The sequence below is a fragment of the Helicoverpa armigera genome, chromosome 18 (genome assembly GCF_030705265.1).
Source record: "Helicoverpa armigera isolate CAAS_96S chromosome 18, ASM3070526v1, whole genome shotgun sequence".
Taxonomy (NCBI): Eukaryota; Metazoa; Arthropoda; class Insecta; order Lepidoptera; family Noctuidae; genus Helicoverpa; species Helicoverpa armigera.
This window is the reverse complement of record NC_087137.1, coordinates 9107924-9132247: the sequence shown is the minus strand read 5'-3', so window position 1 is coordinate 9132247 and position 24324 is coordinate 9107924. Positions and strand designations below refer to the sequence as shown.

Genomic DNA, 24324 nt, shown 5'->3' with positions numbered 1-24324 from the left:
AGGAATAAGCCATGTATTCACTGTGAAACAATGTTTCAGATTCACAGTTTCTGAAACATCAGAACGATGTTTGCAGCAACAATGTTTCGGAAACTCTTCCATCGTCCACAGAAACAAAATTATATGTTTCTGAAACAAATAATTTTGTTTCAGAAACATATAATTTTAACATTGTTTCACAGTGAATACATGGCTTATTCCTCTATTGTTTCTGAAACAGTGTTTATAAACAATTGTTTCTCAGTGAATACATGGCTTTAATCTTTAAATCACTGCTGCAGTAAGCTAAGTAAGAATGCAATTTAATTTCTACTACAACATGTAAATCCGTGATCATTTATCGTTTCGAACTCATAAACCACATAGGTAAGAATATAGCGTATATCCATTATCTATTCATTGGATTTTTCCATCCGAGCGATTTTCGGCATAAAATTAACGAATTCAACTTACGAATTCAAAGATTGACAGAGACTCTCAATTCCTCACACACAAAACATGATTAATTACAATTCCTATAAATCCCTAACAAACAATATCTCTGTACATTGTACTAGAATGCAGCCTCCTGTGATTAATTTATTTGCACGTCGTCAATGCAGCTCAGTCTTTGAGAACGTGCAAACACATGCAGTGTGTGTGTCTGTGCGTACGTGTGTGTGTGTGTGTGTGTAGAGTAATAACCGAGACCCAGACACTGGGATGATATTAATCTATCAGTTCCAAGCCTGTGGGAGTGCACCGAAAATCTCATTATGTCCTACATTGTTCGTAATGTGAAAATTAGCTCTTGAAAATCGTTTTGTTAAGTCATTCAGTTTTTGCTCTTGACATGCGAATATTAAAATGAAATACTTTATTAGATAGTATTTTCTTACGTGTACGATAATAACGATATTCTCTTACAATCTATAACTACATTAAACAAACTTGCGAAGAAAATTTACATGAAAGTTATTGCTGCTGAAAATGTGTGCCTAACTCGTTTAACCTCTTAATAATGTTTGTTAACCCCGAGTTTTCTCACATACGCCGCTATATCACCAATAATGTGAGTCATAACAATAAATCATATTCCAGTATGAGCTATAAATTAAATCCCACAGACAAATATGGGAAATCGAAGAGAAATGGTGAGCTAACCTATAGTATGGGAGTAGAATATAGTAGTGATTGATTACGTGGGTTTTAAATTCATTAAGGTGTTTAATGTTTTTTTAGTGAAGCGACTCTTGACTATATACAGATAAAACTTTCACAAAGTAATGTTATGTGCTTTCTACATCCTTCTTTAAGTACTATTGGAGAAAAGGTCGTACAAATCTGGTCATTATTATGACAGGCACAATTATTGAACAGATTCGACTAAGTTACTTAAATTTTCTCTATGCATAAAATATTTTATTAAGTTGGGAATATCAATAAACATATCAAAACACATGGGCAAAAACGTTCGTGACAAAATTATCGCTTAGCCAAAAATACATAGGTATCTAGGCGTCTATCTTACACTTATTTACCGTGACACAAGATACTTTATTTATACCTGACACATATCAAGTAATACCCAATAATATTGAACAAGCCAAAAAACTCACACCCGTTACTTTTCAATACATTTTGTGCTAACAAAACGGTAAATGTTGTCACAACATCCGTTGAAAGAAACGCGGAAAATTACCGTCAGAAAAACTATTGTCAAGTAAAACCGTTAATGGTAAAAAACAAACAACTTAAGTATCAGTTAACTAAGATGTTCCGGCCGTTTACGGTATTTTCTCATTAAAGCCCAATTTCACTGATAACATAAACGTCCGATTTTTTTAAAACAACGATTAACTTTTAAAATCGTAGGTATGTGAAAAGAAGATGTTTCAAAATGTAGTGAAATAGAAGAAAAGGTGAAAAGGAGCATAGGCCCACTGTTTGTTCACCATACCATACTAAAAAAAGGGAGAAAATATTTAAAACATTTTTCATTGATCCAATTAATTTAATTTGGTTTTGTTTGGTTGTAAACACAAAAATATACACTTGAGATTGCAACACAAGTACAAAGTATACATCTAAGCAATTTATAACAATTTTTTCCCGAATACCATAGATTTTTCTGGATTTTTCGAGATACTGTACAGTGTACATATAGTGGGCTGGAATTTAAGACATCTCCTTTACAGTAAACAGTTGTTTAAATTAAACTGACGTTTATGTTGTCGGTAAACTTCGGCCTCAATATAAAAATGTCTCTGGAACCGGTGTCCACAGGATGTTGGCCGTTCAATTGAAAGCGCAATCCCGGTTTAAATAGATAAACGGTGTTTAATTCGCGTCTAGTTTATTGCGCTTTTATTTATTAAGATAAGTGGGAAATCAAGTGTGGCCAGCGTTAACTGCTTTTCATGTATTCGAAGAAATATTTTGATAGAAAAGTAATTCTTATCATTTAATCAACGTTTGGCGAAAGTAATTAAGACGTAGGTAAATAAGGAAATTAATTCATTACGAACAATTCTACAAGTAGTTATAATGACAGATTCAAATCAAACTCAATTTTTGTTTTAATTTTGCCGATTAAAATAAAAATCAGACTAAATCTGAACCAATTTCCCAGCCAAATTAATTAAGTTATCACGTTTCAAAACCACCAGCGGCTCAAAAACAGTGTAAAAATTAATTTCTCATTACAATATGCTAATTCATTCGAGGTCAACATTATGACCGCTGTCAAAAAGATCCCGAATAATTTGCGGAGAAAGGACAATAATGGAATTCGGAAATAAGGCCATTCAATAAAATCTTTTATAGTGACTTATGTAAGTAAGTTTACAGGCTGATCTTTTTTACCATTTGAATAACAGAAATATAAACTACAGATGATATTTGGTCTTTTTATACGCATCTTCTAAGTACAATCGAAGGTGAATGAAAAATCTGTGTGATATTTTGTTAAATACGCTATTAACTCTTCTTCTTCTTTTTGGTAATCAGGCTTCCTAAAGACAGGTATGGAAAAAAGGAGTTGAGCCCTGGCCTCTAAAACTGTAGGTTTTCAGAAGCAGCGCATCTCATTACCAGCCCAGAGTTTTCTTTTTACCCTGCTTCGCGTGCTGTTTTCCATCATCTTCAAGATTTTCTCTATCAAGCCTCAGTTTTTCGAATGTTTAAGTCGGTTCGAATATTCAGACTTAGGCATATTGAAACCATATTATATGTAGCTATGTTAAGTTCGTAATCTTTAGAAATATAAACTTCCTTTTAACGTGCTTATCTCAGAAACAACTGGATCGATTTAAAACATTATTTCGGTGTTGGATAGCCTATTTATAGGCAAAGGTTGTAGTCTGCTTCTTTCTATCAAGGTGCGCAAAGTGATTCTTACAAGGAAGAAACAGCTGACTATAGCTTGTACCACAGATTTTTCTACTGGTCATACCTATAGAAACTGTCCAACTATTTAGTTCCACTTTCGTCGAAAACGTTCATTATTGTGACACACCCGAATGACATAGCCAATTTGGTTGATGGACCGAATCGGTGGCAAGAGGCGTGTCCACAAAGCACTCTTACACTTTTAGCTGGTCACGCATGTCCAATAAGCGAAAACATGAGTATATAGAGAGAAAAATACAGTAGTTTAGACTTGTGTGTATCGTTTACGGTTGCATAAGCAAGTGTTAGGCGAGCAGTGATTAAACTGGGCCATGATTAGTCAAGCATGTCGGTCGATCCGATGTGGATTATTGGAGTTTGAAGTGATTTTACTTATATTTCTGGTTGTTGTGGTTATAAAATGATAATGGGCTATTTTTGATAGGAAGATTGAAGCATCCTCCTTTTTCCAAAAGTACGTAAGTGCGTGATAGCACTGATCATCGTGTTCGATAAGCGCGTCTACGTTAGTGTGACAGCAATTTAATGATGTTTTAGCTTTCTTTGATATTGTTAACGACCTTACAATGACTTCCTATCAGCATAGACAGTGACGATCATATAAGTCTTAGACTAACAATGCATCCGAAAAAATCCCATTGTTCTTAACCTGATTTTCTAAGTCAAATACTCTTAGAAGCGCGCTTGCATCTTACCAAAGCCACAAAACTTGTGTACCGCGAACTTCTACATTCCGATCTACGGGAGGAGAATCTCTTAGTGGGAATAACACTAATTGGATTGCCATTATCGAAAGCTGCACTTAACAGTACGTGTTGGATTAAAGCCGCAACCATCCATTTTCTTTGGGGACTTTTAGGTAACGTATCGGCGGCCCCACCAACCGCAGAGTAAATAAGCGAATTAAGTATTTTGTGGTTTAAAATGTTTTGGGAAATCGTAGCCAGATGTTTGGTTGTAATGAAATTGAGTTATTTTTGCACTATTGCGGTGAAGATGTAGGACACGACATGTTTGTATGTCAGTATGGTTTTTCGCACAGCTCAAATTTATCTTCTTAGCCAATTACAAAGACATCCACCAGCTAAATACACGTAACAAACATAAATTAGTGGTTCCCAAGCTTAGGCTAACAAAAACAAATAAGTCGTTCTTAGGGAATTGTGTACGTTTTTATAACAAGCTACCTAAATGTATCCTTGATCTCACTGATAAAAAGTTTAAAAATGTAGTTAAAAACATTTTGATTAAAAAGGCGTATTATAAAATTCAGGATTACATTAATGACAGTGATGCCTGGCGTTAAATTAATATTGTTTTTTCTTTTTCTCTGCACATGTGGCTTCCCCGGCGACCACGGGCACGGGAGTGCCTCCGCCCAGACCAAGCCAGCAAGACCCCAAATTGCATTATATAAGAATTTGGTTACCCAATATATTTTTTCTTTGAATTGTATAAATTATTTTTCCAGTAACGATTGCACTAAAATTATTTTATATAATTTATGAATACATTTTTAGCTCAATTTGGATTGTATAACATTCTCAGGACTAGATAGAAAACTGTATGTTTGTAATTATTTTATTTTCTTTTAAAAAGAGTGTCCATGGAGTTTCTTGCCGGTTCTTCTCCATGAGACCAACTCTTTGGAACCGTGCACCTAACTTTGACGTTTCGAAAGAGCTTTCATAGGCCTATTTGAAATAAAAAATTTTGAGTTTGAGTTTGAGTTTGAATTCAGCAAAGACTATAAAACCACTTGACTGCGCATACAGTGCCCCGACGCTCGCCAAAAGTTAGTGATTTTGCGCGTACTATAAGGCTACGATCAGTACGATCCTTTAGTAGCGACCGTGAACTGACCAATAGTAGCCGCGGATTATGCCGCGTCCCCCCGCCCGCAGTGGTGAGTCGTGTTCTTAGAAGAAATTGGCGAGTGCGCTCTCTAGTGGTTATTTACTTTATGGAATTCAGGCAGGTGACGTGGTTTCCGATTTGAGATCGTCCTAACATACAGGACGTCACGGGAAGCTATAAAAACGTATACTTCTATAATTAAACACAAAAAAAACTTCGACAATAATTATGTCCTCAACCAAATCTCAGTTTAAAAGTTTAATCAAAGTTGAACTACTAAAGTCCTCTTATATTTGACCCACAAATGATTTACACAACAACGCTTATGTAGTTTTTGTAGCTATTATCGTAGTGCGACACGACACGGATTATGTCGTTACGTATAAATGGCTTCGGCGGGCCATTACGACGATATTTTGTGGGCATTTCGCTGTTATACTCAATAATGTGAGGTAAAATCGAATTATCCACAATATTTATAGCAAAACATGCATGGGGGCGTGGGTTGGAGGTAAGATTGTGGCCCTTTTGACGATAAGTGGGAACCGATTGATGTGTGGGTATTAAAGGTTACCAATAATCGGGATTGGGCAAAAGGACCATACCTACGTATTAGGATGTAAAGAGTTTGTACCCTTTTAAATATATTTTGCGATGAGATATGAGCGAGATTTGTTACGAATGTAAAAAGGACTAGTGACTATTTGTTTTTATGTGATAACATCGACAAATCTTTGAGTTCTCAGAGTTATGAGAATATTTAGTTTGTATATTGGTTTATATTACAAGGAAATTGAAACGAAACTATACGATCGACGGAATAACAAACAATTTTACTACCACAGTACGTACTTATCTTTAAGAAATATTATAGCAATTTCTGAGCGTAAATTCGTTGGTATGCAGTGGCCTTAAGAGAATAGCAAACACCGCAGTATTATTTTATGTCTGAATTCAGTAGTGGCTTCATGAACTTGGTGAATGTTCCTGCTTCCGGCTTTTAAGTTATAGTACCAACTATAGAATAGTTTAGAGAGCGTCTTATATTTGAATATAGAACCACACTATTAGTAAATGCACGTATTTAAGATTGCATTGATCCTGTTATTATTCACATATTTTTTGATAGGTGTGGTTATCTAAAAGATGGACGATAAGTATCCTCAAGTGTCCTAATCACGGCAACTGTTTGTAGGTTGGCGCATAGCTATCATCATCGTTAACAATAAATTCATTAGGTACGAGAAACGCAAAAATTCCCTGCACAGACAACTATGCACTGCAGACTAAAATAAACAACGTTGCCAAAACATACAAACATCCGCAATGAAAACCTCCTTCTGTTTGGTAAGTCGGTTAAAAATGGTAGTTACTTACATTTTATCTTTCTAGTTAAGTAATATAATGCACGAGTTTATATCCACAACTAATAAATGCTAATCTAACCGCAAAGGAGAAAACAGCAATCCAATCGATGAAAGTATCAAAGAGATATAAAATGCAAATATTTATCATCCCATTACATGCTTCTCTACTGCAAATGCATTGTTCAGGATTAGCTTATAAAGTACCTACACTCGAATGAGGATTTCAAAATAATAAAATGGCTTTCTCCGTTTTAAATAATTGTGCGATTTGCAATGCAAATAAACGGTGAGTCTGTGTGCAATGTGCATTTAATGTCGTGTCTTGTGTTTAAAACTAAACTTACATCTTTGTTTTTAAGACTTATGTAAATGAATGTTTAGTAGTAAGTGCAATTTTCCTGTAACCAGCCTACGGCGTCTTTAACATAATCATTCTCCGAGCCTTTTTCCCAACTACCTTGGGGTCGGCTTCCAGTCTAACTGGATGTAGCTGAGTACCAGTGCTTTACAAGGAGCGGCAACCCAATACTCCTTGGTCAGACTGTTAACATTCAAAAAAATCTCTTGAATAAATCAAGGGATGAACTGATGATGCTCAAAATGTGTACTGGTAGAAAATGAGTTTTCAAATTTTTCAAATAACCAGATACGAAATTAGATCTATGAATCATAGATCATTCTAACTCACATCCCATTGTTTTCAAGTCTAATACCTCGCTATAAAAGATTAGTCATTCAACAACAAAAAAAGTTTGACGTGTGTTAATGATCGCGTTCCTCTCAGTTGTATAGGCTTTTCAGAGTACAGGTAAAATGTACATTGTACAGGCGTGCAAAAGCCTCGCGCCGCAAAACTTCGTGTCCAACGCAACTAACGAGTTTTTAACTTTTACGATTACCCTATTATATTACACTTTAGGCACCGACGTAGGAAGTTATATTGTAATCCGGAATAAGGTGGTTGATAAGAAAAGAAATTGGAAAAAAACTTCGTGTAATTTAAATGTTGGGACATAAATTGCTCTTTGTAATCATTCTGTTCGTATGGTCGCGGTGGGGTGGAAGAATGAAGGATCACGTAAACAAAGCAATAACAGAACTATGACCTCTTCCAAAAGCTGCCAGTGTCATAAAGACTACTGCAACTAATTACAAGAAAACCTAAAAGCGAACTTCAAAGAAAATATCACAGTAATTTCATCAGGAACCCGAACTAAAAGACGCCTTCCATAATGAAGATTCTACCATCACTCCTCAAAGCGCATGGCTTCCTACAATTTTAATCTTTGCCTAAATTTTCCGAGCTATTAAAAGCTGAAGCTGAAAGGAATTTGAACAGAGGCGAGAAATTCGCAGATGACGGCCGACAACTAGTCATAATATTTCGGGAAGCTGGGAAATGAACGTGGTAAGTTGGGAAATGCTTTAGATGGTTCGTTTTAATAGATGTGTTAATGTTTGCTGCAGTTGGGCGATGCAAATGGGAAGCTGGGCTTACTCGTATGTTTAAAATTGCTGGTGCAGCGATTAAAAACAAACGGGAATTGGACGATGAAATGGATATGTGTTGAGACAACCATTAAGCGACTGGAATTAAAGTTGTTATTAATTTTACGTTAAATGAAATATAAGATTATTCCTCTAAAGGTGACTGTGAAATTGCTACCGACTAAATTAATGTTTCAAAATTACACGATTACATATACACAAAAAGACTGACAGATAGACAGGTACTTGGCTGATTAAACAAATGAATTCACACAAAATTTAAAAGACCAAAAACGCTGACCAAAGAATTAAAGTTAAACACAAAACTGCGGTTACCGTACACGATAGTTAAACAGCTAACACGAACTCGAACGTCGAACGTTAGTTTACAACAAATAGTGATATTGCACGTAAAAGTTCGCTGAAAATTACCCAACTAACCGCCAAGCTCGTAGTTAAGATAGCGGACTTTGTACTTAACGGTGCCTTTTTTTTTTTGTTTCAGTGTAAAATGGTCGTTCAAACTATTCTAGGTAAATGACGGTAAGTATGGGAAGCGATACTGTGTTCAGCATGAAAGAGTTTTGAGTTGAAAAAAAATTATCAACGAAATGTTTTTAAGAAAAATTCTACTACAGATGAGAAGAGGAGTGGTGGGATTTCTTTGTTTCGTAGGAGATTCCTGCAAATTTACAATACTTAGTGCTGATTATAGGATACCAAAGTCCTAAGGATACTCAAGTACAAAATTCATATTTTACATAACCATAATGACACCAATCTAGACAAGATACCAAACCTTCAATCCAAAACAGACATAGCCCAGTTAGCCATAAAATAAGGATTACGCACAAAACACGCTAATTAAGTAGTCAACATTGGAGGTCATGTGAGCGGTTTTGAGGGTACCTGCAGCAACATGAAGTTCGTTCCACTTGGCCGATGGTGGCTCATGTTTAGACGTTGCCAGACCGTGCAAATTGTTAGAATAGGTTTAAGGTTTTTGTCGATTTGCAGATGGTCGTTTAGATAAGAATTGTAGCTTTGGTGTTAATGGTAGAGGCTCTATTTAGGAAACTGAAGCTACATTTAATAACCATTAAATGTACTACTCAAGAGCTTCTATTCTTGAACTTCAGTCTGGCAAATGTATAAAACCTGGAACACTAGAGATTTTCTACTGGATATTCCACAAAGCGGCAGGTATTCGTCAAATCATAAAATGATAAGGCAAATAACACCAGAACAGCGCACTGCAGCTCACTGAAGCCTTATTTCAGTTATTTTATACACACACGTGCTCGTACAAAAATCTTTTCAAATTGAACGCCAAGCTCTTCAGCTTTTTATTTTAATTCCTGCACTAAAAGAATTTTCTGGCCGTGATATATTTCTACGGTCCGAGTCGGAATTCAAAATTAAAATTATACATTTCATTCGCAATTTACCAGAAGTTTTTGCTTCGAATAATTACCTTCGAGTAAATAATTGGAAAGTTTTGATATTTCTAGCGATTGATTGCAACAGTTTTTCAACCCGGTTTAATCAATAATGGTAAAAGCAATCTTTGATCTCTCACAGGACTATGGCGATCCAATCAAATTGATTCGTATCTATTCACTTTGCTAAGTAAACAAAAGTAGATAAATAACCACGATGCTGTGATTGGCTAGGATAGTGATGGATATTCCTAGAACTAGTTCAGTTCTAGAATTCAATTCTAGGTACAATATGGAGCACACTTCTTTGTATCCTGAGGTATCACAAGATTTGTCATCATTTAGCATCATACCTAAACCTAATAATTCCTTCAATTGCTTGAGACAGCATTCGGAGAACTCAATTATAAAACTGGAACATTTTTGTTTGGAACTTATTTACGTCCCACGACATGGTGCAGACTGTCTTCACTGTTATAGCCAAGGGTTATTCCATATGATCTGAGAGGATTAGAAAAATAAGCAATATTGAAACAATAACCGTCTCCCTAAAACCCCAAAACCAACAGCATAGACTCAAAATATAACCTCACACGACACCAAAACAATTATAACCACAAATTCACACTAAACCCAACATCAATTTGAACAGCATCTTAAAATCCGTAATCCGCAACACATCTCACCAGACGATATTGATGAGCCACTCTCGGCGTATCTCGTTGACTCTATTAGCAAACGAACCACGCGGCGGATTGATGGTATCGGGCCCTGATTGCTGCCGCGACGTTCCGATTGGATGCCCACATGTGTTTTAAGATTACACTAGGCACTACTTGAGCTGTGTCGTATATCTTTGATTTTCGGTTTATAATTTTGGTTATAGAAGAGATTGTTAATTGAATTATGGATTCCTGAATAATAATGCTGTAAATGTTAATAATATGGTGGTAGATATTCTGCTTTGCTGACTACCAATATCTTATTTACGTACGTATCCGAAATAGGATGTTGAGTAACAATTCAGGTGATAACTATACAGAGAAAACAATTAAAACACTAATCCAGATACAAATCAAGTAAAATCCTAGATCATGCCGTCATTAGAAGACACAAAATACCAAAATCGTATAAAATATCAGGAACCCTGTCGCAGAGCGCATCGTAATTACTAAAGTATTGACGCAAAAAGAGTTAAAAATCAAAGTTGCGATGTCTGCAGAATTTTATGGAACCTCCATTAGTTCCAATAGGAAACTGCGCGAACGACAAAGATAAAATTGTAACGTGTAACAAGATTTTACGACGGTCATCTCAATCAGAGCGAGAGCAATTTGCTACAATTGAAAACAAATAAATGACCGACACCATCTCAATTCGCTTTGCTTCCGACCTCGCTGTTATTTTATAAAACTTGGTCGTCTTCAAATTGTTTGTTATGAATTGTAGCGAGGTTTTTGTTTCCTCTAACCGTGATCGGAATGGAAACCAAACACTCAGCGAATGCATCTCTAATTAGGATGGATCCTCACAGGTTAATGAAAGGTCATCCATTAATACATGCATGCGGTTTGTGGTTACCAAACCGCTGTTACGAAATCCTCTCGTCTAAAAGCGAGAAGGATCGCGGTTTTAATTAGCATATTAGAGATAATAGCTGAATTACGTCTTACCATTTCTAGATATGACCCTCCGCAGCAAGTGACCGAAGCGACGTGCTCCCATGCATATCCTCTGCTCCCGAACCACTTCATCCGTGCAATCACTATCACTCGCTGTATCATCATCCGTATCATCTTCTGACACGAGAGATTGGCGCTTGACAGCCTTAGAATTTGAATTATTCTCACTAAAACTTAAAGTCGGTTCACTGGCACCTAAACTTTTTGGCTCTACGTTCCAGCCGTCCAGTTTCTGCACATCATTGAACAGATCGTCTAAATTAGTTTCTAATAAACCTTTGGCACTACATATCACTTTACTTTTGGCATCATTATGTGTTACGATGGCATCGACGCTGTTTGAGAGACATTTGTCTCGCCTCGCGTTTTTTGCATCGTTAGCATCGTCCATCTCATGGCTGACGTTTATATTGTCACGAGTTTTCGTTCGTTGCTTTATTCTTAAGGAATTTTGTGAAACTATTTTTGATTTTTCCATTTGTCCGACACTTTTTTCTGTTCCCAAAGAATTCAATTCCCTCGGCACTATCTGATTTTGGGGATGGCTCGCACGAAATATATTCGACAGCACTAACATTTTCACTGTTTTTAATGCACCGACACTGGTCAAATATTCCATCACTGCATTCCTTTTTCATTTCACCGTTTCCGATGTGTCGCACTAAACGAAAAATAAAATGGTTTTGTGTTTGTTCGTGCCGTATTCGAGAACTGCCTGTTGCAACACAACAACGAACATGTATGCAAATGCATTCTTTATGGAAAACTAGACATTATTCAAGCGTATAGAATATTCTGGAGCGGTCGGGGTTTGTGTGATATTTCGCTTGGAGCGACGTTAGAGGACACGATACGACTGAATAAATAAAATATCAGGAGAGAAACAATCCGGAGCCTTCATCAAGGTTTTACGGGGTTTTTAATGCATACGTGAAATGGGCGAGTGATTCTAGTTTAAGAGGTATAAATGTGGCTGGTAATTTATTTTATGAAAGATTTACTGAGTGTCTGGAGCTGGGATAAGTTCGGCTTATCTGTGGCGTAGGATTCTCAGTATGAGATTGGTTGCGGAGTCACATCTGTCACCTAGGAACAAAGCTATGGCCGGAGGGCGACGGCGACGTGATAACGTTTCTAGCCACGTAAAAGTCACCAGCGCAGCTTCGGCTTAGCAGTAAATCAAATTACTTTGGACATTACATGTTAGAGCTGGCTTACCGCGTTGTTTATAAAACTAATGTTGCTCGTATTTCATTGCGAAAACTGATCTGTAATTCGTATTTGTTCGCTTCCAAATCTTAAATCAATAAATTCTGGTATTGAACCTTGACGCAAGTATTCAAATGTGATGACATGGTACAGCACCAATTTGTGCCAATAAATGAAATCGGCATTGAAACAATCATGAGATAATTTCTATCTACAATTTGGATTGTCTAGTGTTGTAATGTCGGATATTGTTTTTGTGTTTCGTCATTGAAAGTTAATCAATTTTAATATAAAACTTAATCACGCAAGACTATGACGACACTGCATGATTTCAAAGAATATTTCTAAATTAGAGATATATGATACCTATCGATAATTCTAACAAAACAAAACAACGATATTAAAAGCGATAAACATTTATCTCGCTTTAGTTTTCCTGTCTTAATACGCGGAAATGCATCTTACATTATATAGGTATCTACTATTCATCTAGTTAGCTACATGAATATGGTCCTTTTCTACCTTACAAGAAACATAAAAACCTCTCTCTTCAAACCGATAACAAACCACATAGCAATTGAAACGAATATCTCCAAATATCTCGTAAAACGAACCATCAAATGGTCAAACGGACCACAGCATTCCCAACCCTTCACCGTCGAGTATCAAGTGAGTTAACCCTATAGTAGTGTCGGACGAGTAGAGGTGTACCATCGCCTCCATTATGCAGTGGCTTACGGCCGGCGACCGGCTTTTTGCCCTAATCTTGTTTAACAGACGTGTTTCGCATGCGGAAATTTTAAACAACTATTTTTCCCTAGGTATTACGATGATGACAGCGTTTGTGAAAAGTTTGTTGAATACATGTAAGCCGATTGATTTGCTGTGTTCTCGATTCTTTGTAGATTAACTGCTTGTATGTCGTTAATTATAAAACAATAGAAAATCAGTGGTGTCTCGCGTATATTTGCGCTCCGGCATGCAACGGGTTAAAGCTGTGAGACACTTGATATTTAGGTAGGTGTTTGCTAGAAAAACTCTATCCTCAATATCAGATATTACACAGGTGTCTTATCGAGTGTTTATAAGCTAACTCGTCGACCGCCAAAATCAAGTTCTGTTTATTTTTCATACTCAGAGTTTTTGTTCAAAACACGATAAGACCGATTGCATGACCGATACACCATTTTGTTTCTTTTTTCTCACAGAACATATAAGTTAGCAAATACAAAATAAAAAAGAGATAAACATCTTCATAATTTATGGAATAAAGTCAACTTATTATACTTCTAGTGGCCACAATAAAGTTCTTGTGACGTTCTATGACGTCATCGCAAACAAACATGGTGGCTCTATGAATTTGACTTTCAAATTCTCGCAGACAATAATAATAAGCACGAATTACATGTTCACACAGTTCTAAATACGATGTTAATCGTTTTGGCAATCAGAAGCGTATTTAAAAAACCTCAAGGTTTTGGACACGGTAGTTACATCATACGCCCTTAGGCGGTTGTTACAACTTCAAACTATATTTAGACGTCGCAAATATAACAAAAATTATATCATACATTGTTATAGTTGGTAAATATTAGTACACTTTATTATTATAATAACACAAGGTCGTGTTGCATTCGTCTATTTATTTAAATATGCGCATTATTCATCGACAACTTCGCGCTTATTAACCAATTTGTTTTCATCTGTTACAATATTTCTTGAACTAAATTCGACAAAAAGAATTTCTCCATCTGAAGGTCGGACACGAAATGTCAATGGATTTCGCCTTTTCCTTTATTAATTAAAAACCTCTGGTGCATACTAATCTAATCTTTGGATTATCTATTACAATCTAGAAATCTCGTTTGTTTTCTTTGTGAGAACAACGTCGAGATTTCTTGTACGTGTAATTAAATGGCAAATAAAACTAGAAACCGTTAGCGTACTGCCATCAAGATCCACTGTCTGGTCCACTGTCTCGTGTAGATGTCTAAGTTATGTGAACATGTTCTAGATAAAATTTAAAATTATCTTCTCTAAGAGATACCCTTAAGATAGATTGAACCCTCCCTTTTTTAAACTGGAAACTGAGCCACTATGACATACCTAATAAAGCCGTTTAAGATTGAAGTACCTCTAAATAAACAAAGCAATCACCCTATTGAATTAATTTATCCTCTATTAAAATTACTTAATGCCTCTTTTTATAACACGCCATTAACTTCCAGTGTGACTACAACCTAATCGATGCACATACGTATTTATGTACGTACATGCTGTATGCGATATATTAGTCAATATCCTGGATATCTCGACTTCCCGAGGGGACAGTGCGTCTCCCCCGAATCGCGATTAGGCGATTACCATTACATTATTGTACCATTCGAATCGACGCACATGCGATGGTCAATCGATTTAGTATGCGAGCAGTCTGTGTTATAATATCCGGGATTTAGTTTTGATTAGCCTAATTAATTAGACTGATATTAATTTAAAAAATATATATTGTTATGACGTGGCTTAGACATTGTATTCTATGAACCACTTATAGGTGTGTTCAACATGGGTTCAATTAAGCTTCAATTTCGAATGCGTTTTGAAAAATAAAAGAAACAAACTGACTTTGTAACGACCGGCGGGAAAATTAAAAATGCCTCGTTGATTTCCCAGATTGAGTTTCAAAAGCGTTATTTTTCAGCCATAAATTCGTATTTGGCATGCAAAGGTATGTGTCAAATCTGCCTAGTGTTGTGTGTACTGGCGATCATAAATCGAGACGATATTTGTGCGATTTTTCCGATCGTAAACAATGCTTTTTGATCTCGAGTTGAGTTCTCGACTTTCAGGGGAAATTGTGCAGTGTTAACAAATTACTTTTTTATGGCAATTGAGGGATTAGATACATTGTTTGTTGTATGCAAGAAATATGTGTCATGTGTTCGTGATCATTATAAATGGCTTTAATTTTTTTATGTTTGAATTTAGAACACTTACAAAGTGCAAAAATTGTGTTATTAAGAAAGAGCGTACCTTCAAATTGTAAATTAGGAATGATTGTTAGCATTCTCAAGTCACATTCCTTAGTGTAGAGATAAATCATGTTCTAAATAAAGAAATGTGTAATTTCCCAGTACAGTGACCCAGTGTTATGAAGCAATAGACATCCATATTAGTACGGAGAATGCATTGACCGGTATCGCTTGACAGACGTTGAACTTATTTGCACGAGTGTACTCGTACTTTGCTCTTCAGGTATCTATCTATGTTAGTATTAGAAACACGTTTTTTAAATTCACTTTTATACTTCATGTGAATGATTTTAGAATGCTCATATTAATCTTCTACGCAAAAAGGAGGTTCTAAGTTTGACCGCATTGTAGGTACCTATATCTAACAGTTGAAACATAAAACGATTGAACGAACGATGAAACGATTTGGATGCATTTATTGTACATGAAAACTGGCGTTTGTTTATCTATTCGTGAGAACTTGATCATGTAACCGAATACAAAATATCGTATTTACACAAGGTCGTATCAAAGAACCGTAAACTTACAAAATGTCATCGCAACAGGTTTACGTTTTTAGCGCTAAAACAATCTAACACCTTTATCACAAATTACTAAATAACTACAACGTACCTATGTTCATACTCTATGAATTAAAAAACACAGGTTAACTGAGTGATTGATTAACTTGCAGAAGAAACTTCTTGTACACCATAGAATTGTGAAAAAGTGCTCATTAGATGACATAAGCATACGAAAAAAACAAAAACATCCGAATTGAGAGCCTCCTTTTTGGGAAGTCGCTTAAAACAGTTCGAGTTACAGACAAAAACAAAAATCACTCACCTAATTTTATATGAACAATCGAACACAAAATCAAAGGAACAAACAATCACACATCACGCTACAAGAAAGCCACTGCAAGAATATCAAAGACAGCAATATAGGAACAGAAATAATAATGCTAATTACGCGCTCACGTTCATTAATTAACAACTTATGCTACATCTCATATGTGGAGCTGTGTGGTTTGTGTTTAGAGGTACAATTGTTTACATCGTACATTAATTTTGATTAATATTGTGAATTATTAAAATTATATACAATTACGTTAATTTGTTCTAATGATGCGCTATGTGTTAGAATAGAATTCTAGAATTGTAAACACTGCTGAAATTACCGCAGCCGTGGAATTTAGTCAGTAAATAAAGAGTTTTTATAATACTCGCATTTCTTCAATGCTTATCAAATTGGGAAACAAAGTTAATTTGACTTACGCATAAAATAATTAGCAAGATTACTAGACCTAATGCAGTTCTCGAAAAAATATGGTAACCAAGCAACCAAAAGTCTCAATCATGAAATAATGTTGTCATTATCATGTAACGGTCCGATCACGTACGATATTACGGTCAAATATTATTGAAACTAATAACTAGACTAGACTACCTAGAAGCATGATAAGTAATCAGAAGCAATTATATCTATCAACTGCATATGTACCTACAAAAAATACGGAACAAAATTCGATAAAATTAATGAAACAATCTGTATTGTATTACTGTAGGCTTTAAGAAAATACAAAGTCAAACAATCAGTAATGTTATCTAATTAGTACGAGATAAGCTAGATTTGTACGATGCAACGCGTTCCCAAGATATCTCTATTTACTTTCTTTGCTCACAATTAGTATTAAATTGTATCTTGACACAGTTCTGAGATAGCACGCACAGTGAAGTAAAAACTATACGGGCAGATTCATTTATATTTCATTACCGTGTCTGCTTTCTTGGTAAAAGACAAACCTGACCAAATCCAAGTGATTTCATAGAACTAACAGTGGGGTAATCAATTCAAATAAAATATGTAGGTCTTCAATTAAATCAACTCTGTTAATTTGACTGGTAAGTATTTAAAGAAAGATAATCCACTAACAGTCATGTTAAATTCAGTCACGTAGGTTTAAAGATAATGGTAAAATCTTGGAAACCAATAACTGATTAACAAGGTGAAGGAAAACATCTCCAGGAAGTTACAAGGAGGAAACCTGGAGTTTACAAGTCTGAAAACACTAACTCGGATTGAGCAAGCGTGGTGATTAACGCTCAATCCTTCTCTGTGTGAGAGGAGGCGTGAACCCAGCAGTGGGACGATACAAAGGCTGGTGACGATTACCTACCTTAAGAAGGGAATTAGGTACCTACTCTAAACAAACATAAGCAACAATTGAACCGGTAAACACCAGTTAGAAATTGAGAATCAGTCGCGTTTAACGCTCAACTAGGCTTGGGAACCAATAACAGTTCCTTATATTAAAATAGGCATTGTTATTACAAGTGAAGTAGCCATATTGTCTCTAAATCAGCAACGGTCTCTTTCAATTGTGTCCAATTATGTTCGAGAACTGTTAGGCTTAGAATGCACAGGCCGACTGCTAAGAATTCAATAGCTTTTGTTTCTGATCAGTTGTGTATGGGTAAATCGAAATTGATTCTAAGAACGGAATATGTATGCAGTTAAATGCAATTGAACATAAGTCCTAACAAAGTCTTACCCACGGATGAAGGAAAGATAACGGAGATGCCATAAAAATGGTAGGTCTTTCTTCTTCAGGTCAAGCAACGTAGGTAGGTGTTATCAGTGAATAGAACTAACGAGGCGTTCGGGTTCCTTGCCAAATCAAAACCTATCTGTCAAAGATTGGTAATTTTATTTTGAAAATAATGGGCGGGTCCCATAAAAGACATGTGCGAAGCTAGTAACGTTCCTCGTTATCCGAACCCCATGCATTTTAGCACGCTACTTTCTTAGGTGATTTTGCTTTATGACATATCCGCTAGTCATTTATTTCAAACCTCAAAAACAATCAGTTTCAAATAAAGAACCTCAACGCTTCAAGAGCTCAACCATCCTATTATTTATCACGTCCCGTCGCCTAGCAACGGTTCACAGAAAATCGCGCATGACTTTCGCGAAGTTTATTTAACGGGAACCGTCGGTATCGCGGTCACGACCGCCCGGTGCGTCGACGCCCTAATAAAGACTGGTCCAGCGTCGCGTTAAATGGTCATATTAGCTGCAAGTGTTATGATGTGGGGCCTGTGACGTCATCAATATACTTGAGGAGAGTAAAGCGTGAGTACTGTCGAAAACTGTCGAATACAAGCTCCGAATCTGCATTTGGTTAAGTTACAATAGTAATTTGATACTACTGGTCCTATGTACATAATTTAGTGGTACAAGCCTTGCTTAGAATAAAATATAAAGGTATTACGACCTTAACTGTCCTTTAGGAATAGTTCTGCTCCAAAACTGTACACTGAAAATCTACACCTAATTTGCGTACCTACGTTCTGTGATAGAATACCGAGTTTAAAGTATGCAATAAAGACATCTCAAATACAGCGCTAATAAAATCATTAAAGACATCTAAAATGATTATAATTTACGGCTAATCTTCATAAATTATTTCACTAAAAAACGGTAATAACTGAACAAAAAGTTCAATGCGCTACAAGACTCCTTCCGACACGCAAAACAAAAGATTTATAACAAAAAAACATCGCCGTGTGAAAATTCACATGAGTGACTTTTAAAAACATAAAGTTATTGTTACATTACGTTTCGAATATGCTACGTAAAATAGTTTTAAATCAAGGAATCAAGACTGTTTTCTTCATCTGCCAAACTTTTCCCAATTATATAACGGTCGAATTCCAGTCTTACCAGACGCAGGTAAGACTAGGTATCTTACACAGAGCAACTATCAATCTGACCTCATTGAAAATTCTAAATTTTGTGGAAGATCTGAAAGGTACCTATATAACATTAACTGCTTAACATGAGACCCTATCAAGTCTCTGTATGCAACGCGCGTCTAAGTATAGCCTGACCTCTGCAAGCGTAGTTTTACCCTGAATCTAGGGAAAACCCCTTTACTTCCAATGTTATAAAAATGAAACAAATCATATTACTGCAGTAAGTAAACATACAGTACGTAAATTTACATTGCACAAAACAACTGATGCATGCAAGTATCGCAAGACCAATAATTCATAACAAATTATTTTAATTATTTTTTAATAATAAAAGAGAAAATGTTCGGTACGAATAGTTACGTAAGTTACCGTAACTAAGTACACACGCAGTATAATGAGTTACGATTTATCGTTCTCGTGTTATAGAACATACCAGTATCGGTACGATAGCAATCTCCAATTTAGCTTGTAAATCATTAAAGTATGTATAATTTTATAGTTATTTTTTAACCCACAATGGCTGTAAAATTATTGTGATCTTAGGTCTAGAAAGCCACCTAAACTGTTCAGTCAGAAATTAATTAAAAAACATAATTAGTCCTTCATTTGTACCTACATAAATTATATAACCTTTTGTGCCTAATATTACTAAGTTTTACTCTATCATTATCACCTGCCTTTTAATCGTAACACTGCCTCTTCTCACACCAAGAAGATTAAGTTATGCTCACAGCAAAATAATCTCTTAAAATATAGCTATAAAATAGCTTTTTCTTCATCAATATCTTCAAAAAAACAACCAATAATTGTCAACTTAGCAAAGCATTGTGGGACACCTATTTATCTACATAAACAACTTATACCCGTGCAATACATACTTTCTCTCGATCAAGTCTAGACGACTAACTTCTAAAACCTAGCATCTCGTTCTAACATTCATGAATTAACATTAGAGGAAAAGTGACACATGATCATGCGCAGTTAGTGAGGCAGAACCATAGAGAACAAAATGACTTGCGGAGGTGCCATAACGGAAAATCTCCTAAGAATGTAGAGCGCCAAAATGCGGGTGTGTGGACTAGGACCGTTACTGTCTTTGCCCTTATGCCCCCCTTCTTTGGACCCGATCATTTTTTTTAATACCAAAAATCGTTGATAAATGTCTGAAAGAATCCGAAAGCTTTGTAATTTAACTCTTTACTGATCGTTTTGCTCATGACCACCGTACATATTTGACCTAGAAGAAGACGCCTGATCTACCAGGCATCTCCGCTCATCTTTACTCCGTGGGCAGACCTAAACGGTAGTACAATATACACAGTAAGAGAAGTAGGTTCTGTCCTTGGATTGTTGTAAAGAGGTTTTTATATGGAATCAGGTTGGGAGGTTAATGACCGTTGCGCTCGAGTGCTTATTGCGATGTTGTCATTCAGATTATGTGGATGCTGGTTTTTTGATGGCTGTCTTAGAAGGCTACGTATAGTTATTATTTGTTTCGAAACAATATAATTGAGTCTAATATCACAGATTTTTATTTTCTCCACATCTAAAGAAATCTGCATGTTGTCTTACAAAGTACCACTACATGTACTGAAGAAAAAAAATCATACAAATAGATGAAAATCTAGCGTGACAGAATAAAATGGATCGTACATAATAATATCGTTACCGTAAAACCTTTTTGACTATTTTATAGATCTATAGACGAAAGAGTGACTGTTAAAATGTGATGTCTATACAATTAAAAGCGATCAGGCTAAATTAAAACTGACACGTTTGGAAACAAAGCTTTATGACAACATTGAATAAAGAAACGATATTTGAATTTACGGAATGAGTTAATTTATCATTTTAATGGAGAATTGAAACTAAGATTCAGGTTACTAAAGTTTCATAATATTTTGCACGTTTTGCTGTCTTTCTATGACGATGCGCGAAATTGGCTATGAGATATCGAATATGAATTAAGTACTTATATATTTTTTTCTTTAGTTAAAATAATGAATTTTCTTCATTTAAAAGAGTGTTTAAAGTTACTATTTTTTTATAATTGTGGTAAAAAAACAAATTCCTCACTAAATCATTTGCCACAAAACATTGACTTACTGCAACCGGTTACACTGTAAGCCATGCAGTATATCAGTTATTTTCGGCCTTGAGTGAAAGTGCACCCACAGTTGCAAAACGTAACCGGACGTATGTAGGTAAGTGATACTTAAATGTAACTTGATTTAATAACATTCTACAGTTGCTACTGATCTGATTTTATAGTAGCCAATCATTCTTAATAAGAAATAAAAAAATTGAGAGCACATTTTGTAGAACAGTTCTGCATTTGAGTTCACAACAAATTGCTGTTATCTAGATCTTATTATTAATCTAGCCGAATTCTAACTGCATTTTTATTACAAGCATTCAAGTTACTACACATTAAATGTTCATTCACATCACAATTACAGGAAAAATAATCCTTATCTCGGCCAACAACAACGGTTAAACAAATAATTCGCATATTACGATTAGATACAATGTCGCCATACATAACTTGTTCTATTCAACTTACAAAGCACTGCAAGCTCGCTACTTAATCATAGAATTATAACCTTTATTTTAAAGCAAATAATGGTTATAATCGCATAAAGCATATGTACTGTTTGTACCATTTTATCATATGTATGTAAATACAGCATAGTTTGTGAGTCATACCGAAATATTCCGAGTAGAGAGATCAAGGCTTCAGAAGGGAGGCTATTGGCCTATCAATATGCTAAATCATTTTGTACTAAAATAACTGTAAACCTTATTTCGTTGAGGATAAAGTCTTAAATCGATTAGCTGAAAACGTCCTTTGTGGATAGTCTGCAGGAGTTTTTATGTCAGAAAGCTCTTATACTAACACCCGATATTGATATCCTATCTAACGCGTTATGTACTACTTTCCTAAGTAAATATACTTGTTAAGCTTCCGATATGGGTAAAGAATTTGATATGAAAATGCACTGGATCGTTTAAAATATGTCTCGTAACTAATCTAGCTCTAATTTCATACCACCTAACCCGGAAATAGAAAACCAGACACTGACTAGCTAGAAGCAAAAAAAAATACGTTATTCCTCCAAATAAAATAGTGCATTTCAGTGACATATTGTCAAAGAGTTATTCCTGATATTTAACAAATTAACAGATGGTCATGAGGGTTTGTTCGACTATTTCATGTGCAAAAGCTCTCACACATCACAAGTGCTGCGGAGATGAAAAACATACATTCAAAAGTGGCGTTTAATCCTTTGTGTCCAGTTGGCTAATACGAACAACACTGCTCACATGTTTTATTTCATCCAAAGTCCGCATCTCAGCGTGTCGTCATAATTTTTTTGTACTTTTAGCACTCACGGTAAGGTCAACTTATATTACTCTTATACTGCTGTGGGACGGACAAAGAGTCTAGCTTTATTCCAGTCGCGTACACACCAGTCGTCTGTTTTCTCCACAGCGGTAAGCCAGATAACATAATAGAGAAATCCTTTGTTTGCAGCTCGCCGTAACCGAGATAATACAATAACACAGATCGAGACAGCCGATCACGACGGTATTCGATATCGATTCAATTTGCAAACCGACGATTGTAATCGGAAACATATCGCAAGTCGAGGGCACAACACAAACACGTGCACAATAGGAGTCGGTGTTATCGGCGCGTGTTTAACGACGCCCGGCCGGCTACAAGCACGGGTGAAATTTCGAAATATCCGCACACACCTTGTGCAAACCCGGGCCTGATGTGGGTCAGCCGCACGCGACGTTATCTCGGGCGCCACCGCCACACACGGATAAACAAAGAACAAGGTGACTCGTGGAAAAACTGAGGCGAATGCCCCGCACTGCTTCATACAAAAATTGCATCCAACCGTAATCGACAGACGGAAAACAAACACAAAACCACCTCATCGGTCGAACTGTCAACATTATAGCCGGACGATGGTATCCGCGGCGAGGTCATCGCTTCCATTCTAGCCGCAAGTTTCACGTAACCACTGGTACTAAACGCGTAAATACTACGGCCGGCAGCGCAACGGAACAACGTTCGCTGCAATCGCGCGGAGATTTCGAAATGCGAAATTGTCACCGGTGCGGCGCGCGCGCATGCGATATTATCCGTCTGGGAGATCGCGCACAGATGGCGCGTTGCGTCGCCGCGCGAAAAACACGCGTACGCGCGCCGGTTTTCACAATGCCACTGTTTCCCGCGCCGCGCCGGCCACCGGCCGAGCCAATTAGCCAAGCGACCTCCGCACCACTGCGCGCTCCAAGCGACAACAGTGGGATGCTCGCGCCGACCACCTCGCCACAATGAGATGAACTGATCCAAGATTTACATAACTTAACGCTATGTGCATAACATTTGCAGTAGGCATGGAAGTTTTGTAAACCATAACATCAAAGTATTGTGTGCGAGGCGTCGCTATTGGTGGCAAGTAATCATATCGAGTATAGACCGGATCGTAATTTTTATGATGAGTTGAAATTGGCGCGGGCGGCAGCGTGACGTCACGGGACTGGTGCGCCCGCGCAAACGCGGACATTGCCCGACTTACATTAATAACTTGACGTGTTTATCGCTGTAAGATGTCTCATCTTTTTTCTGCACATAATAAGCTGTTGAAAGACGTTAAGGCGCGAGCGAAAAATTAGGTCATTATGCGCAACATGTTGTAAAATAAGAGGAAAATGATAAAAATCACCACTTCCCGGAATCGGATCATACCTACTTATACCTAACCTTTCAAACCAACTGTTATCGGTTTCTAATACTTATCTAGCACTAGTAGCTACATTAATCATAATTTTGATACCAAGACAGCATTTCTAGTACAATTTAATTCTTTATTCCAAGCAGCTAGTATCCCACAGTTCAATTCAAGTTAATCATGGCAGCAATTGAGGGCCACGTCACAATTGACACAGCCGACACAGAACTGGCTTGTCTATTGAATCTATACCACCCACTCCTTCCGCGATCCACGTTATAAATACTCATAAACATTGCTATAAATCTGGCCAGTTATAAACCGTCTATTGTTTTGAAGTTTTGAATTTGAAATTGGAACAATTTGAGTTCCTTCTAG

General features: G+C 36.4%; 1 protein-coding gene across 1 annotated transcript in view; it reads right to left on the bottom strand.

Moving 5' to 3' along the window:
• The window catches only part of Apkc (atypical protein kinase C), a 193361-nt gene extending 169913 nt beyond the window's left edge, over positions 1-23448 (bottom strand). Inside the window, exons 1-2 of the mRNA XM_049847043.2 lie at positions 23142-23448; positions 11215-11884 (exon numbers count right to left, since the gene is read on the bottom strand). Coding sequence (XP_049703000.1) covers positions 11215-11842 — 628 coding nt within the window. The 5' untranslated portion in view covers positions 11843-11884; positions 23142-23448. The remainder of the gene's footprint in view (positions 1-11214; positions 11885-23141) is intronic.
• Between the last annotated feature and the right edge of the window lie 876 nt (positions 23449-24324).